Source organism: Amia ocellicauda, chromosome 7 (assembly GCF_036373705.1).
Source record: "Amia ocellicauda isolate fAmiCal2 chromosome 7, fAmiCal2.hap1, whole genome shotgun sequence".
Lineage (NCBI taxonomy): Eukaryota > Metazoa > Chordata > Actinopteri > Amiiformes > Amiidae > Amia > Amia ocellicauda.
Window position 1 is genome coordinate 36786798 of NC_089856.1, and position 16118 is coordinate 36802915.

Genomic DNA, 16118 nt, shown 5'->3' on the forward strand with positions numbered 1-16118 from the left:
CAGCTCTCCTCACAGAATCAAACGCAGAGCAGGTTGCAAATAGTGATTTTTGACATTTTATTTATGTTTAAATAGTGGCATTTAAGAAGTTTGTATTTCTCATAAAATATACATTTACAATCATATACAGTATGTTTTTGTGGTATATGAAATCTTGCAAACAAACTTTGAGTACAAAAGATAAACGTGTCAAAATTTCATTTTATAGAAAATCATAATTAAACGTTACAGCAATAGCTGGTGATCAAGCATACAATTTGTGAGCTATTATGTTTAGAAAGAAAGAAAAACAGATTTATGTAAGTTCATGCAAATTGCTAGTAGCATTGTAAGCAATTTCTGGTAAAGCTACAGTTTGTGGTTTTCTCAAAAGGCTCCATTACATGGCCTCTATCTTATTGTACCATTGCTGTCATTACACTATAGTTACACTGCTGTTTTATATCAATTCATTTAGCAAATCTGAATATTTCCTACGTTTTTGTTATTATTTTCAGAATGGCTAATATTTGGTTACAATAGAAATTATATATTTCTTTAAGTATCATAACAAGACAAAGTGCAGTAAGGAAATATAATCTTCACTCAGTAAAGGTATGAACTGAAGATTGACTTATTGAAGATTGTTTTATTTTGTGCAGTCTTATGCCTAGTATTATTAAGCCTGTTTCTATCATGCAATGGAATTATTGCTTTTTATAGCTTAATCAATTGAGTCTGAAGTCAGCTTGATACATTACCACAGTAAGTTAATCGTATGAAACCTGAATAAGTGGTCCACATTTACATTACCATCAATCCCATTTCATTGGATGCAGAGAGCAAAGAAACCCAGACTTAATCATCTACAGAGACAGTTGAGATAGTAGTGCTGTTCAGTTCACTAGTAGTAGACACTGATGTGCCCGGTGCACTGGTATCATTCCTTTCAGTCTTCCCTTTAACTAATTCCTCTGTGTTCCTCTCTGGTTTAATTAAGATTATGTAACATTTAGGAATGAATATGCATGCCAGCAAACCAAAGCTGGAGGCCAGAATAGCAAAGATCTGAACAGCCACCATAAATTTCCCTCTGGTGCTTAAGTACGCTGGGACAAAAGAGATCCAGACGATGAAGAAAACCAACATGCCAAAGGTGACAAATTTGGCTTCATTAAAGTTATCTGTCAACTTGCGTGCGATGAAAGCAAACACAAATGCCAGGAGAGCCAATAAGATGTCATAGGCAAAAATGCAACATATAAATATAATGGAACCCTCATTGCATTCCAGAATTATTTTGATGTTTTGGGAGGCCATGTTTTTCACGGGGTAGGGGGGCATCAGGATCAACCACACAGTGCAGGCACACGCCTGGATGAGGGTGCAGACCAAGGGGATGATTTTCTGGTGGAGAGGCTTGATGGGCTCGCTGTTGGCCGCCTCCGGGGATTTGGATTTGGCAGCCCGAGCTCGGAACATCAGCACGATGGTCTTTCCCATGATACAGGACAGGCAAAGAGCGAAACCAAGCGCCAGAGCCACCTGACTTGTCATGCAGGACCAGTGCTGAGGATGCCCGATGAAGACAATGGAGCTCAGGAATGTGATGACGAGGGAGAACAGCAGGGAGAAGCTCAGCACCCGGCCATTCGCTTTAACCAGCGCTGTGTTGTTGTGTATTAAGAATATAACTGCCACTGCAATGGTCACACAGGCGCCGAAGACGGAAATGGCTATCAATGTGATTCCCAAGGGTTCGCTGAAGTCCAGGAATTCAATCTCCTTCAACACACAGGCATCCCTCTTTGCATTGGACCAGTAGTCCTCACTGCACTGAATACACTCCCTCGCATCTGTTTGACACAAAGAAAACAAGACATTAAATAAAGCAAATGGCAGTTTCTTTGGCCTGCTGGGCATGAACAGTTTCAGATAATTTGTTATCTTGCAAACTAGAATATTTCAAGGAACTTTTGACAGGTAATTTGAAAAACACCCTGCTTGAGTTCCACCTCGCCTGACAGAATAGTTCGACTAGCTGCTCCAATTATTCGTCAGGTGAAAAAAGGATCTCATCTGATGAGCTGATCAAAGGATGTGATATATTAAACTTTTTGTTTGTTTGTGACCAGCACAACTTGGTTCAAGATCACAAAGTTAATGTAAACAGCTATAGTCAGTAAACAGTATGGTGTTTTAACATTAGCATTATAGCACTATAACACCTGCATAGATCATATATAGTGCATGTGTGTATTTATAGAAACATGGTTGTACACATGAACAACAGATACAAGGCATCATTATTTTATCTTCTAATGGGAGAATCTGACAGTGTTTGTAATGCAAAGGACATCCCACACTGCACGTGTCAGCTCTCCTTCACACTGAGAGACTCAATAGCTCACGACACAAAAAAGCACAATATACAGCACTGTGCACCTGCCAGAGCTGGATGTTAAAATTGTTGCAACGGATTAGTGCTCAGGGCAATGCTTCACAAAAAGCCTAAACTGAATTGTGCTAGGCTAGACCAGTCAAGTGTGTGTGTGTGTGTGTGTGTGTGTGTGTGTGTGTTTATTTATCCAAACCCTCCAACACTCCACAAGCAAAAACCTTTACGTAATGCTATGATAAACTTAATCCTGATGAATATTTTAGGAGACGTGCCTTCCTCAAAGCCTTGTCTTTCTGTGACACAACAGATAAGGCACAGGCTGAAAGGATCATCTGGGGAGAAGCGTGGGTCTGTGTGGAGGCACCAGCTCTCTGGTGTGGAGGCATCAGCTTTTAAAAATGGGTGGCACCCTTACCTGTTTCATTGGAAATCTCCCCGTCAGCACAGGGAATACAGTCAAAACAGCACACTGGCTCCCCCTGTCGAATCCCCTTCCTGGTCCCAGGCTGACAGCTCTCACTGCACAATGACCGTGGGGGCTGGAACAAGGAAGGCACTGGTCAGAGTTGGAAAACACAATACACTCAATCCCATACAACACTGAGGGAGATTTCCTGACTGCTGGTGCCTGTTCCACCCTTGTCCTCTTCTATACTAACCTTTAACATGTCATTCCTCCAGATAATGGAATCATTTTGAATTGTCATTCTCGAGCCAGCGGGGGCCGTGCTGTTGTAGTGGCCTATCTGCACGTAGGCGACGCTTCCGTCTGGATGCCTCTGCCAGTTGAGGATGTCGTATTCTGCAGTCACGTCTCCGTTCTCGTCGAAGAAAATGTCCTCGCCCGTGTGAGTCGTGAATCTCAGATTCTTCAAGTAATACATCAACTAAAATGAAGAAAAAAAGGACACACATTGGTAATAAGTACCCATGATTAGCATGAGATAAAGAGTCTTGTCATTACATGGGAACTGATATTTTATTTCAGTGAAAGGTGCTTGGGAGGTGTTATTGAGCATTTAGAGTTGTAGTGACACAGCTTCAAAAGTCCCAACCAGATTCTCATTTTATTTCCTCATGAAATATAAAATAAGTGGTAGTCGCATGCAAGTATCACAGGAAAATGTGATCTTATGTAACCTCTTGATTACAGTGTTCTTTTTCAACTCAAATATTACTCTTAAAATATTACTAATATTGCAATTTTGCCAGTGCATTTTCTAGCAGTGTTATTGTGATTTATATATACTAAATATAGCAACAGGGGTCGTTACAGTAGGTATGGGCTATCTCTTGCCGTAGATCAGCATGTGCATCTTATGTTTTAAGCTTAAATGAGAAGGCAAAGGAGAATGTTTTAATTTTGGGGTCATTACGTTTTTTATGCATACCTGCCATGGTTCAAAATTATTGATGTCAGCACAGCTACCATTGACGAACGGCCCACTGCCATTCACACAGTGCTCCAGGTTATGTAAAGCGTGAGCCACGGTGTACACTGCCTTGTAGACACTGTACGTCAGCCGAAGCTGGGACACATCGGAGTACGTGTTATTGATTTTCGCCAGTGACTCGAGCCCTGTGCACAATTTACTAGGAACTGGGTCCAAGTTGTGAATTCGTGAAGTTGCATTTAAGCTTTGAGTGGTGGCGTTCACACTTTGCCGGATATCCAGGGTGCAGTTAAAGGTGGTCTGCCAGAACTCCTCTGTCAGTCGATCGGTGTAAGGGTCAATGTTATGGAGGTATGGTTGAAGATCTGGGATTTCCGCCCTCCGGATCGCAAAACCTATGGTTCCTCCCAGAGCGGGGTAATATTCGGGTTTAGCGATCAGTGCTGACGTAATCCACGCCTCGCTGGCTATCCAGGTCTTGTTGGTGATGTTGTGATTAACCAGTTCCTCCGCCAGGGAGCTGAAGTCAATGTCCGAAGAGAACACCACGATAATGTTTGCCGTGGATTCTTTTATTGTATCCACTATGCGCAGGATCCTTTCCCTGGAATACACTTTGGGTATGGTCTCTGAGAAGGAGATGCACACCCCGGCCTCCTCCACCACTTCTTTGAACAGTTTGATGCCGTACTTCCCATAGTCATCTTCTGCTCCTATGGTGCCCACCCAGGTCCAGCCAAAGTGAAGGACCATCTGAGCCATGGCCCTGGACTGGTGATTGTCATTGGGGATTGTCCGGAGGAACGAGGGAAACTGGAACTTGTTCTCCAAAACTGAGCAGGAGGATTCATAACTCACCTATAAAGAGCAACAAGAGACACACACACACAAATCAAAAACATTGCAGTGTTTCTTTTAATGCTATCAACTGTACTCACACACACCATAATGAAAATGATTGCCTGAAGAAGAAGAAGAAGAAGAAGAAGAAGAAGAAGAAGAAGAAGAAGAATACCTGGGCAAAGTAATACAGGCCTAGAATCCTGGCCGTGGCAATGGAGAGGTCAGACCCTCCAGCGCCAATCAGAGCTGCCAGGGGTGCCCCCGAGCTGCAGCGGTAGTTGGGAACGGCCTCGTCTTGCCCAGTCAGGTAGGTGAGGGTGCCCTCGACGGCCTTGGAAATGGTGAAGCATGAGTCGTAGATGACGTATCCCAGATCAGTGTGTGGCAGGATGTCGTCTCTACCGTTGATCTCATCGATAGCAAACCTCATCGTCTGCAGCCACCGGAAGGTTCTGAAATTGAATCTGGGGAGAGAGGAATGAAGAGAGATTCAAGAGCCATTCCACCACAACTGCCCCAGAGCTCCCAGGGACAGTGAACGTGGCCAGTCTGTAACTCACTGGCAGGCTGAGCAATGTCATCTGAATATAATGTGGGCTCAAAGTCAATAAACAAGCAGAGAAGTCCAGGAATTCAATCTCCTGTCAAATTCTCTCATCAAAGATGAAACACACAAGACTAACAAAAATGAGAACTTTAACTGTATCCTTTAATGTTGATGATTTTACTATTTAAATTAACTAATTTAGAACTATATTATTATTATTATTATTATTATTATTATTATTATTATTATTTTTATTATTATTATTAGTAGTAGTAGTAGTAGTAGTAGTAGTAGTATTCATCTTCTGTGTGGTAGTGTATTAAACTGGACAATGAATGAAAGCCTAACTAATGCTAATGTTTAATTATACAGAATTCCTCTAGAGGGCGGTAAAGGATCATGCAGACACAGCAGACGATCTTAGCTCACTAGTGCTTTGCCTGTTTTAAGGTTTTATACTTCATACTTCATATTTCCAGCAATTTCTGAAATGCTCTTTTTATGTGCAGCAAATTAGAATACTGTCTTAAATGTGGTAGCAGCCAGCGCAGGGACAAAAGGGTACACTGTACAATATCAATTGAAAATATAACATTTATTAAATGATTAATCAAGTATAATACAAATGTGTGTATACCTATCTATCTATATATCCTCCTTATGTGTAAATAATACAAAAAGATAAAACATTCCTGGGGGTAAGGCATTTTGTTGTCCTCTGTGTATACCTGCCACACGTGCAGCTTTCAGATCAAATACCAGATTGAATAGAAAATAACTACATCACAAATCTCACTTGCAAGGTCATTGGGTTGCTCAAATGTAAATCAGTTCATAGGTTTTTCCATTCAGTGATAAGTACAGCCTCCCTGCCTTTAACTCGGCCCTCATGGGAGGAATCTCTCAGGTAGGGGAGGAGCCAAGTACTAATAAATGGCACTGTTTAACTGTCTGGTATTATCTTCTGCTGTGCTGAGACTGAGAGGAGAGTTTAAAAAAAGATAAAGGGTGCATTACATTAGATGGCCGTGCTGCATGGATTTGTTGGTCAAATGTAATTAGAGAACACATATATTTCAAACATATATACATTTCAAATCTATAATCTGGAAGTCTGCATTAATAAATAAATAAATGGGGGCGAAAAAATCTTAAATATAGCAGCAAAAAACTGTCTTGTTTCACAGAAACCCCAGCCTTAGCAGCTCTTCCAACATATCTGCCCAGAGATACATGTTCCATAATTATATATATTAAAAAATATATGAAAGCTACAGCAAGATTATATGTGAACTATAGAGGCTATGTACAGAAATATAAAGTCCCTGCTTTTAAATATGACTTCTATTAAATCACACTCTCTACTCATCCAGCCAAGAGTATCTAGAGCTTCTGTAAATCCAGATGATAAAAGAGTGACTTATTTTAAAGCATTTTTCTATGCGAGCTACATATACAGCACATAATTTAATTAAGCAAAGTATTACGTCTCTGCCTTCACCAAGCCATATTTGACATACTTTGAATACTGCTATGATAATATTCCCCTTTCCACTGTCTTGCAGATACATTATATTAAGAGCTAAACCACTAGCATTTTTAATCACTGGCTCTACCTGGTCACATCCCTATTCATTCCCTCAGCATATACAAGTCAGAAAAGATTAATATGAAAGAATTTCCATCCACAACTCTCACCCCTCACAGTCAGAAGACGTTGGCACTGCAGACGTTGATGTGTTGGAAGGAGCCAGTCTATAATGCACAGGGAACATCCCTCCCACAATCACTTTCTTCTTTTCTATGCTTTTATATCCATACAGATTAAATTTAGCTTTGAGCTTGCAGGACGACTCGGCAGAAACAGATGCATAAACGTGAAAAAACACACATAATCCGAAAAAGAAGTGAACTTTCATTGCAGCTGCTGTTAAATTCATATTCGTATAGGAAAATGGGTGGCATAAACCTTACCAAAGCTTTTATGGGTCCTATGGGTGTCTATACTGAAGGAGTATGTATTCTTTGAAATGTTACCCATGCAAGGCCTTGGGGGATATGCCAGCTACCAAAGGTTGCATAAGACAACTATAGAAAAACAGCTTGTTACTACATTGAAGTGAAGCATTCAGACTGTAAAAGTACCTCATATTCCGTTAACACACAAAGAATACAACTGCAAGATTTTTTAAATGAATAACATACTTAAATTTGATAGGACTCCTTTCTGACACACTTCGTAGGTTTTGCAAATAAATTATTAATCACCCCCACCCACCTCCCCTTGGCAATTCTGTAGTCATCTGGAAAAAAATAAATAAAAAAAATGTACATTTGGTCTTACAACTACTGTACTGAAGCATTACAAACACATATAACCAAAATAAATGCAATTAAAATACAGGGACCAAACTGTCAGTGGCAGTTGTGTACTTTATTATGGGCACCTATATTTGTATAATCGATTTGTGTTGTTAAAGAAAATTCATACAATACAGATGGAAAGCAAGGGAGAGAATACTCCAAATGTCCCTGCCCTAGAGCCAGGTGATGGGTTCAACTTGAAAACTGTTGTAATTTAACTCTGGAGTGGATTAAACAATGTTGTAAATGAACGCATAACAAACTGCCGTCCGTTGAAGCTGAGGAAAACACAGCCCTTCTGCAGCTTGCAGTTTTGTTTGCCTCTAGTTAGACCTGAATGCGTTTTCACAATTTTGAAGCGATGAATCTTAGATGCACTTTAAAAGAGAACCGTGGAAAACCGAGCTAAGCAACTGGCACAGACATCAAGTGAGTGTAATGTTTTATTTTTTAATTACGAATTATTGGGGAGGTCATTTGGGAGGCTTAATTGTGACCTGGTGCGTTGGGCCCACTTATACCGCCAGAAGGAGCGGCTTAATTGCGATAACCTTGCATCTGCTCGCCCTTCAAACCTGACTGCCTGTTTATCCAACTCACTTAGTCACATAATAACAGTTACTTCATATGAGCTAATCCCATGGTTGTTGTTAACTGAGATTACCTGTTGCTACATGTCCTTCAATCACATCTGAAATGAACACCTGAACCCCACTGTTGAAAACAAGCGCGCCAAGGCGTCGTGGGTGACTGTGGCCTTTCCACTTGAAAACAGCCTCAGGCGCCACAGTGCAAACTAACAGGCGACTCGTGTAATTAAACCATTAGGGCGCCTTTCTCTCCTGTAATCAATTTAAAGTTACTGTAACAATCGGTCTTCTGAGTATAAACTTTTGTTTTTCCAACTGAAGGGTTTGTTTTAAATGCTATATCAATAGAGTGTCAATCTGCTTGCCTATGTTAAAATCCTGTCGTTAACTGTCATTTTTCAATATGCTTTACCCACTAAAAATAACCTTCTACTACTACTACTACTACTACTAATAATAATAATAATAATAAGATAAATAATAAGATATTGATGTGCATTGTAGTTTAGAGAATACAACAAAGATTATGGCATATTAGAAGCATAGTTTTTTTTTCCCATTAAATACAATACAGTGTGAAAGTGTTTTGTATTGTTATTGTTATTTCTTTATTTAATGCATTTTGATTCTCTTCTCTTTGTTGTTTTAAGCTCTGTAAAACAATATGTGAGATGCACCAAATTCTGTGATATTCTTTGAAAACAATTCTTAAGCACCAGCAAGTTCTGGGATGTGTATCCTCAGAGAAAGCAGCGAGTAAGCCCGTTAATAGGGCAAGCTAAATGATCATTTAGAGCAGGGCTTCCCAAAGTGCAGCCCTCAAGGATGTTTGGTGCACCCCCCCCCCCAAAGCCAGCCTTCAACCACCCCTTTTCTGAAATTTACTATACTTTTACCCTTCGTGGCAATTTTCTGTTACAAATTGCACATGTAATTTGGGGGGAAATAACAAAACAACAATTAAAGTTAATAAGTGTTCCCTAACAGAAATGTATAAGAAATAAAGTCTGTGGTTCATTTTCTACTGTGCCCCCCCAATCCCATGCAACCTAGGGAAATTGGCCCTCCATCAACAGACACTGGGAAGCCCTGATTTAGAGAAACTGCAGACACTCATGCGGTGATCAGGACTGCGATGTGCTTCAGGCAGGCGGAGGCAGCGCTGCGTCTGCGTCGCTCTCCCCGGTGGGTGACGCGCTGCTGTGAGTATCGGCTGCTTTCTACGGTCGCATTCTTGTAGCGCAGATTCCCGTAGTTCTGCGCAGATCTGCAGAGTTCCGCCGATCCCATTGGTGCAGAAGCGCAGACCGGCTGCGGGAAGCCGAAATTCAACAAAGGGAGGTGACGCAATAGATGCTGATGTGCATCAAGGCTGTCTCCAGATGTTGTTCCAAGTCAAACACGCTATAGCTCCACACGATGCATACACTATTCTACACCAGCCTATTTTATATTGGTATTCAAATACAATATCCTCCTAATTTATGTATTTAATTACTGCGAAATAATTACTATAGCTCCAAGACATATTTACACCCTTTAAGTGTTACAGTGGGAGCTGATTGGATTTATTTATTGTATTCATAAACACCGTGAGTGGAGGTGGCAAACCAGCAAATTGTGTACCAGATTTTAGTTCAATAAACCTGTTGATGCAGGGGCTACTGCACGGATTTCATTTGAGTCATATGAAGCGGCTGCGGTGACCAGCTTTACAGAGACATTGAAATGAAGGGGTTTATTGCATCGCTATCACCACTAAGCGGAGCCCTTGCATCGTTTCAGCATGGACAGACCAATCTTGTTCATAGGTCTGACTTTATTCTGCATCACTTTATAGGCATTGATTCTGCGCCACTGTTTTAACTGATAATGGGCCATATGAGAGATGTTGGATTTCCGTTACTCACAAATAATTAAACATACTTGTGTCACTTCAGTGAGGTGTGTCAGTGGGCTTCAGTTGTCAATGGCTCTTCATAAAAGTAAAGCGAAGGAAATGAACAACAGTAAAAAGCAATGTGAGGAAACCACTTTATTTAAATCAACAAAACAAAAGCAAAAGTAGTATTAGCAAAACATAAAGTTTTCTAAGCATTGATATTTATATATATTCCCGTATGAATGTATTTTAAAATAACAAAACCGTTTAATACTTATTTAACAAATTACACAAAATGGTAATTTCAGATTGTAGGCCACTGAAACCAAAATGTCTTTATAATTGCTCAACAGAGCAAAGTAAAAGAAGGCAGAATACAGTGTTCTCTTTGAAAACCTCGCAGCACAGAGAGAAAAAGGAAAGCGACAGAGTGGTGTCTGATTGGCTTTATTATTTTTGCAGTGCCTTCTCAATATACGATGGTACGTGCTGCCACCAATTTCTTTTCTGAGTGGACACAGTGTCTGTACTGCACAGAGACAATGTCTAAATCTAACTTGTGATACCCATGTGTTACAGTTACAAATGAGGCCATCAGATTCTTGTAACAGGATGTTCGAGAAATCAATTAGTGTTCTCCCTCTTACCAAAGAGGCACATTCCACAAATGCTTAAAAAAAGAAAACAAGGAGCTCATGTGAGGTCATTATTTAAGAGGGGAAATGTGATTTAACGGACTCTTACTGTAGGTCAGTGCTGCTAATTGTGGCTTGATGCAAACTAACACTGATCAGCTGTTTGGGTATTCCAGATGTATCTTAAGAAAGTGTAAAGTTTAATAAGTTATTCCCATTATTTTTAAACGCTGTTCAATATCTAATTAAAATTGTGCTTTTAATTAAGAACAAATATTGATTTTGTTTTTCAGGACGTGCCAAGATATCCATTTTATCAAGCCATAACTGAAATAGGAGCTCTTCTCCGTAATAGATACAGAAATGTAACTCACTGCTTTTGAACCATTCTGATTACAACACATATAAATAATACAAAGTAAAACAATACCAATTTTTTTTTTTATATTTTCAATTCTCATGACAATAATAAGCTCAGATCGTAAGTGTCCATACAGAGTCAGAAGAGTTTTAGGTCACTGTGTAGAAGTTACTGCTGTACAGTACAGCAAGGTGGTTATTTTGGAGGTTTCTGTAGGCTGAATATGAACTGAAAATGTCCCACAAGCAAAAGTAACAAAATTAAACTAATGTTATATTTTGCTCCTACTGTCACGCCCAATGAGGTTATTTTTAGTGTTGAGCTCTGGCTTGATCAAAATGACATAACATTTCGGAAAGAAAATGCACGCAAGGAGCCCGAAGCTGGAGGACAGGATAGCAAAAACCTCCACAGCCACTGGGTATTTCCCTTTGGTGCCAATGTAGGCAGGAATGAAGGAGAGCCACACTGCCACAAAAATGAGTAGGCTGAAAGTGATGAATTTCGCTTCGTTGAAATTGTCTGGCAGATTTCTCGTGAGGAAGGCCAAAACGAAATTGACCACGGCTAGGAACCCGATGTAAGCCAGGAAATAGAACAGAGCAAGCTGGGAGCCCTCGTCACATTCCACGATTATCTTAGGCTCCACGGCTTCCCTGTTTCTGTTAACTGACGGCGGGGAGGACAGGAGGAAGCCGAGGCAGATGACGATCTGGATTGTGGTGGTGGCCATGACGAAGGAGCGCTGGTGCTTGGCCTGGAAGCGTTTCATGATGTTCTGGTTGGGCAGGGTCATCTTGAAGGCCAGCAGCACCACGATAGTCTTCACCAGGATGCAGGATATGCAGAGCGCGAAGCTGATGGCAAAGCCCACCTGGCGAAGGATGCAGGTGCCCACGCTGGGCTCTCCGATGAAAGGCAGGGCACACAGGAAGCATAGAGCCAGGGAGGCCAGGAGGAGGAAGCTGAGCTCCAGGTTGTTGGCCCGAACCAGCGGGGTATTCACGTACTTCACCAGTGTCACGGTGACGGAGGCGGTGAGCAATGTCCCGAGCACGCCAGACACTGTCAGAACAACACCCAGTGGCTCTCCAAACGCCAGGAACTCCACCTGCCTTGGCACGCACTCGACCCTCTGCTCATTGGACCAGTAATCTGGAGGGCACTGGAAGCATTCTGTGAAATCTGAAGCAAATGAACTTTGTACAACATTTTATTAAGAAAGAAAAACATTCCAGCTGGAAGAAAAACTTAACAAGGTGGATGATTTTATGTTTTCCACAGCATCTCTTTTGGAGCCCTTTCATGTCTGATCAGCTGCAGACTGTGGTTTATAAACCATCACTATGTGTGGGATATTTCAGGCTAGTAACCATATTTTGAATAAATGTGCAGAGTTTAAATAAGTGTGTAAAGAGCCCACAGCTCATGAAACTTGAAGTGCAGCCAACCATGATGCAGAGAGATTCTTGTTTCTGATGCTGGAATAGCGCAATTGAAGTTGAAGAGTAAGGGATTTGTTTATCTCCTGCTCTTGTAATAGAAATTAATGTGTGCATGTTGCAGCAGCTGAGAACAGCCACTCTGCAATGTTGCCTTTCCTACCTGTGCCATTCGATATCTCCCCGTCGTGACATGCAACGCAGTCAAAGCAGCACAGGGGCTCGCCTTCTTTAAAGCTCTGCCTTGTTCCAGGAGGACAGCTCTGACTGCACACAGAAACAGGCCACTGGAAAGACACAACAGAACCACTGTATGATAAGAATGTCAAGTGCCATTTATTTCAATCGCACCTAATATCACCTGTGAAATTTGACTTTTCCTAGGAAGACTGGTAAACACAACTTAGGTCCTAAATCAGACTTATTCATAGTCAAGTCTTATTATTGGGGTTAGAATTATGTCATAAAATCTTCTGTGTGCTCCACAGGCAAATCAAATTCCACTTGCATTCTTTGTCCCATAAGCAAGAAAAATACTTCAGTCAGATGGTAGACTAACAGAACACAAATATCTTTGATTCCTGGGTCAATTGAATGCTTAAATTACAACTATGGCTTCTCTTACTCAAGCACTCAATATAGTGAATCAGCTTGGCCCATTAAAAAGTACAGTTCATTCTAATTGGCAGTTAGATATAAAATCAATTGTGGGCACAGATGGGCTACTGACCTCTCTCCTGTTCCCATTCCAGACGATGGATGTTTCGTTGATAGTGAGCTTCTGTCCCAGCTTGCTGCCATCATACCTGCCTACTGTCTTCAGCACCATGGACCCATCAGGTGCTTGCTGCCAGTTTATGATGTCATACTTGGGGACAATATCTCCACTATCATCAAAATACAGTTTATTTCCTGCTGTGTCTGTGAATTGAACATTTCTCACATAGTGCAACAGCTGCAAAGAAAGAGAACAAAACTTTACAATCATTCTTACTCACATAGGGAGATTCTTGTCCTCAGACTAGATACCTTGCAAAGTGGATGGAGGATGCACAATAAAAGCAGACACTTAAACTATTCCTCACCTGCCAGGGTTCAAAGCTTTGAGCGTTTGCACAAGTGGCATTAATGAATGGGCCTGTCCCTTCTTCACAAGACACTAGGTTATGCAATGCGTGGGCAATAGCATATACCGCATTATAGACATTGCAGGTGATCCTAAGATTAGACGTATCAAAGAAGGTGTGATTCAGAGTGGAGACCTTTTCTGTCCCAGTACAGAGAGGAGCCCGTGTCTGGTTTGCTGAAGCCCAGGTGCAGCCAAACACGTTAACCCAGAACTCCTTAATGTAAATGTCGTCTGAATTGCTCAGTGGCTGCAGCTGGGCCAGGAAATCCCTAAAGCCTGGGATGCTGCATTTGGTGGTTGCAAACCCTAAGGTCCCGGTGAAGTACTGGGACTGCTCTTTAGCGACAATGTAGGTAGCAGTGCTCCAAGCCTCACTGGCGAGCCAGCTGATCCCCGAGATGTTCTGCCTGGCAATCTCTTCTACCAGAGGGATAAAATTGGTCTCTCCCGAGAAGACCACCACGACTTTGGCCCTGGAGGTCTTGATGACCTTCGCGAGCCGGATGTACCTGTCCTGAGAGTAAACAAGGGGTATCTTTTCCGAGAAGGCAATGCAGACGCCAAATTTCTCCACCTCCCGGATGAACAGCTGCACGCCCTGTATGCCGTAAGCGATGTCCTCGGCCAGCGTGCCTACCCACTTCCAGCCGAAGTACTGCACCATGTAGGCAAAGGCCTTGGACTGGAAAGTGTCGCTGGGGATGGTTCTCAGAAACGATGGGAATTCATGTTTATCACTTAACGTAGGGATGGAAGAGAAGTAGCTGACCTGAGGAGTAAAAAGAAGAGTGCTTTGAAAAAAAAGTGTTACTGCAAATATACAAAAACAAATTTTGTATTATTCTGTAGTCTGAAAAGGACATTAATTAAGTGGAACCAGCTAAGAAAGATAAAGGCACAGCCAGCAAGCCACTGTTTTTTTTTACCTGGGGATACTGATAAATTCCTAGTATCCTGGCCATGGCCATAGAGATGGTAGAGGAGGACTCCCCTATGACTGCGGCTAGTGAGGAGCTGCTCTGGCACCTGTAATTGGGGACATAGGTGTCCTCTCCGGTCACCAGTGCGAACACCTCCTCCACAGCCTTGGTGATGCTGTCGCAGGTGTCGTACATGGCGTAGCCCAGCCTCAGCAAGGGCAACAGCTCCTTGCTGGCGTTGATCTCGTCCACTGCGAACACCATGGCCTGAATCCAGCGGTAAGTGCGCAGGTCAAACCTCCCCAAAACAACCAAAGCCATAGAAACAAGGTCAGGATAGGATACCTGCATCACCAAAAGGAATCAATCAAGGAAACTCTTTCGCAACACCTAAAACAACGTAACCTGCTTGATGGGCTATGAGGAAAAAAAAAAAGGAAAATGATTTGATATTGCACAAAATAAAATGCGGGGTGTCCTTTGAGCCCTTTGAGCTTCAGAATTGATCAATACCTACCGGTCATCACACACCAGTGGACGGGGCTCTGTTGTGAAAGGGATATTGACAAATTCATGAATGCGATGAACAGGGAAAATCCCTCCTATCACAACATCCCCCTTCTTGGACATTCCTGGTAAGGTATTCTTGGGAAGGCTGCAGGCAGGGTTAGTAGTCCTTGTGTCATTCCCCATTATGCTCAGCAGACCAAAGAGCAGCATGCAGAGAGAGCCCCTGTATGCCATTCTCGTCCAGAATAAACCCAGCCGCCTGCGTTTCCCCCCTTTATACCGCCCTCTTAATGATAACATGTGAAATGGAGCACTGTGGAAATTTCAAGAAGGACAAGTCATCAGGGAGAAAACCAGTGATAAGGGAAAACTGATTTGAAATCCTACATTAATCCACTTAACTGCTCTGAGGATTGGTGGCAGAAGCACCTCTGAGAAGATTACACATTTGTTTAGAAGTCTCAGGGCCAAGTGACATCTCTAAGCTGACCTGCATTTATGAAGTGAGGATCATTGGCATCACCCACTATTAACATGTGAAGGAGCACACTGAGTTAATGTGCTAAAACTGTCACCGCACGATTAGGCCCCAGGCAAGGGTAATGGTCTCCTCCCCCACAGCCGAGTGGTCACAGTACTTATATTTGTCAGCTTCAGAATGTACGTAGTAAAATTGAAGCTGAAGAGCGGCCAACTTTTTGTAGTTCTAATTTTTCCAACCGCTTGGTGCGCCCAATGGTTGCTCTCATCCTGCCCACCACCATACAGACTAAGACATAGACATTAACCTTTGTGACAAACCACCAAACATGACTGCACAAAACCACAGTAAACATCTCACATACTTCTCAAGTACCAGTACAAAATAAATGTGTTCTTACGGTTCCCTCCAAACAATTAACATTTCAGAAGCTATGGACATCAATGACCCTATCCAAGACATTATTGCATAATGGGTGAACTTGGCAATGCTGTCCTTAGAAGCTTCATTACTCTATCACCACAAATATTTTTTTTTCTATAAAACTGTAATCATAGCTTTCACGTGAAATTAAATGACAATGAATGCAATTAATTTGAATTTGATTAATGTACAATGCATATAATTTAGGAATATGATG

General features: G+C 41.8%; 2 protein-coding genes across 2 annotated transcripts; both read right to left on the bottom strand.

Moving 5' to 3' along the window:
* Window positions 1-837: 837 nt before the first annotated feature.
* vmn2r1 (vomeronasal 2, receptor 1) lies at window positions 838-6954 on the bottom strand. The gene is made up of 6 exons (XM_066710426.1): window positions 6863-6954; window positions 4790-5081; window positions 3772-4632; window positions 3040-3267; window positions 2796-2919; window positions 838-1835 (listed from the first exon to the last, which is right to left on the bottom strand). The coding sequence occupies exons 1-6, from the start codon at window positions 6937-6939 to the stop codon at window positions 838-840; spliced, it is 2580 nt and encodes an 859-aa protein (XP_066566523.1). The 5' UTR covers window positions 6940-6954.
* Window positions 6955-10191: 3237 nt separating this feature from the next.
* On the bottom strand, window positions 10192-14780 carry LOC136754098 (extracellular calcium-sensing receptor-like). The gene is made up of 5 exons (XM_066710427.1): window positions 14494-14780; window positions 13524-14336; window positions 13169-13393; window positions 12602-12725; window positions 10192-12181 (listed from the first exon to the last, which is right to left on the bottom strand). The coding sequence occupies exons 1-5, from the start codon at window positions 14749-14751 to the stop codon at window positions 11268-11270; spliced, it is 2334 nt and encodes a 777-aa protein (XP_066566524.1). The 5' UTR covers window positions 14752-14780; the 3' UTR covers window positions 10192-11267.
* Between the last annotated feature and the right edge of the window lie 1338 nt (window positions 14781-16118).

What these genes read in the sequence shown, in the direction of transcription:
- vmn2r1 (XM_066710426.1), bottom strand. Translation starts at nt 6,939, where the DNA reads ATGTTCCCTGTGCATTATAGACTGGCTCCTTCCAACACATCAACGTCT. An exon ending in ACGTCTTCTGACTGTGAGGG is followed by an intron (nt 5,082 to 6,862) that starts GTGAGAGTTGTG and finishes CTCTCTCCCCAG; the next exon opens with ATTCAATTTCAGAACCTTCC. An exon ending in ATAATTTTGAACCATGGCAG is followed by an intron (nt 3,268 to 3,771) that starts GTATGCATAAAA and finishes TCTTCATTTTAG; the next exon opens with TTGATGTATTACTTGAAGAA.
- LOC136754098 (XM_066710427.1), bottom strand. Translation starts at nt 14,751, where the DNA reads ATGGTGTTCGCAGTGGACGAGATCAACGCCAGCAAGGAGCTGTTGCCC. An exon ending in GAATTTATCAGTATCCCCAG is followed by an intron (nt 14,337 to 14,493) that starts GTAAAAAAAAAC and finishes TTTACTCCTCAG; the next exon opens with GTCAGCTACTTCTCTTCCAT. An exon ending in GGAGATATCGAATGGCACAG is followed by an intron (nt 12,182 to 12,601) that starts GTAGGAAAGGCA and finishes CATTTGCTTCAG; the next exon opens with ATTTCACAGAATGCTTCCAG.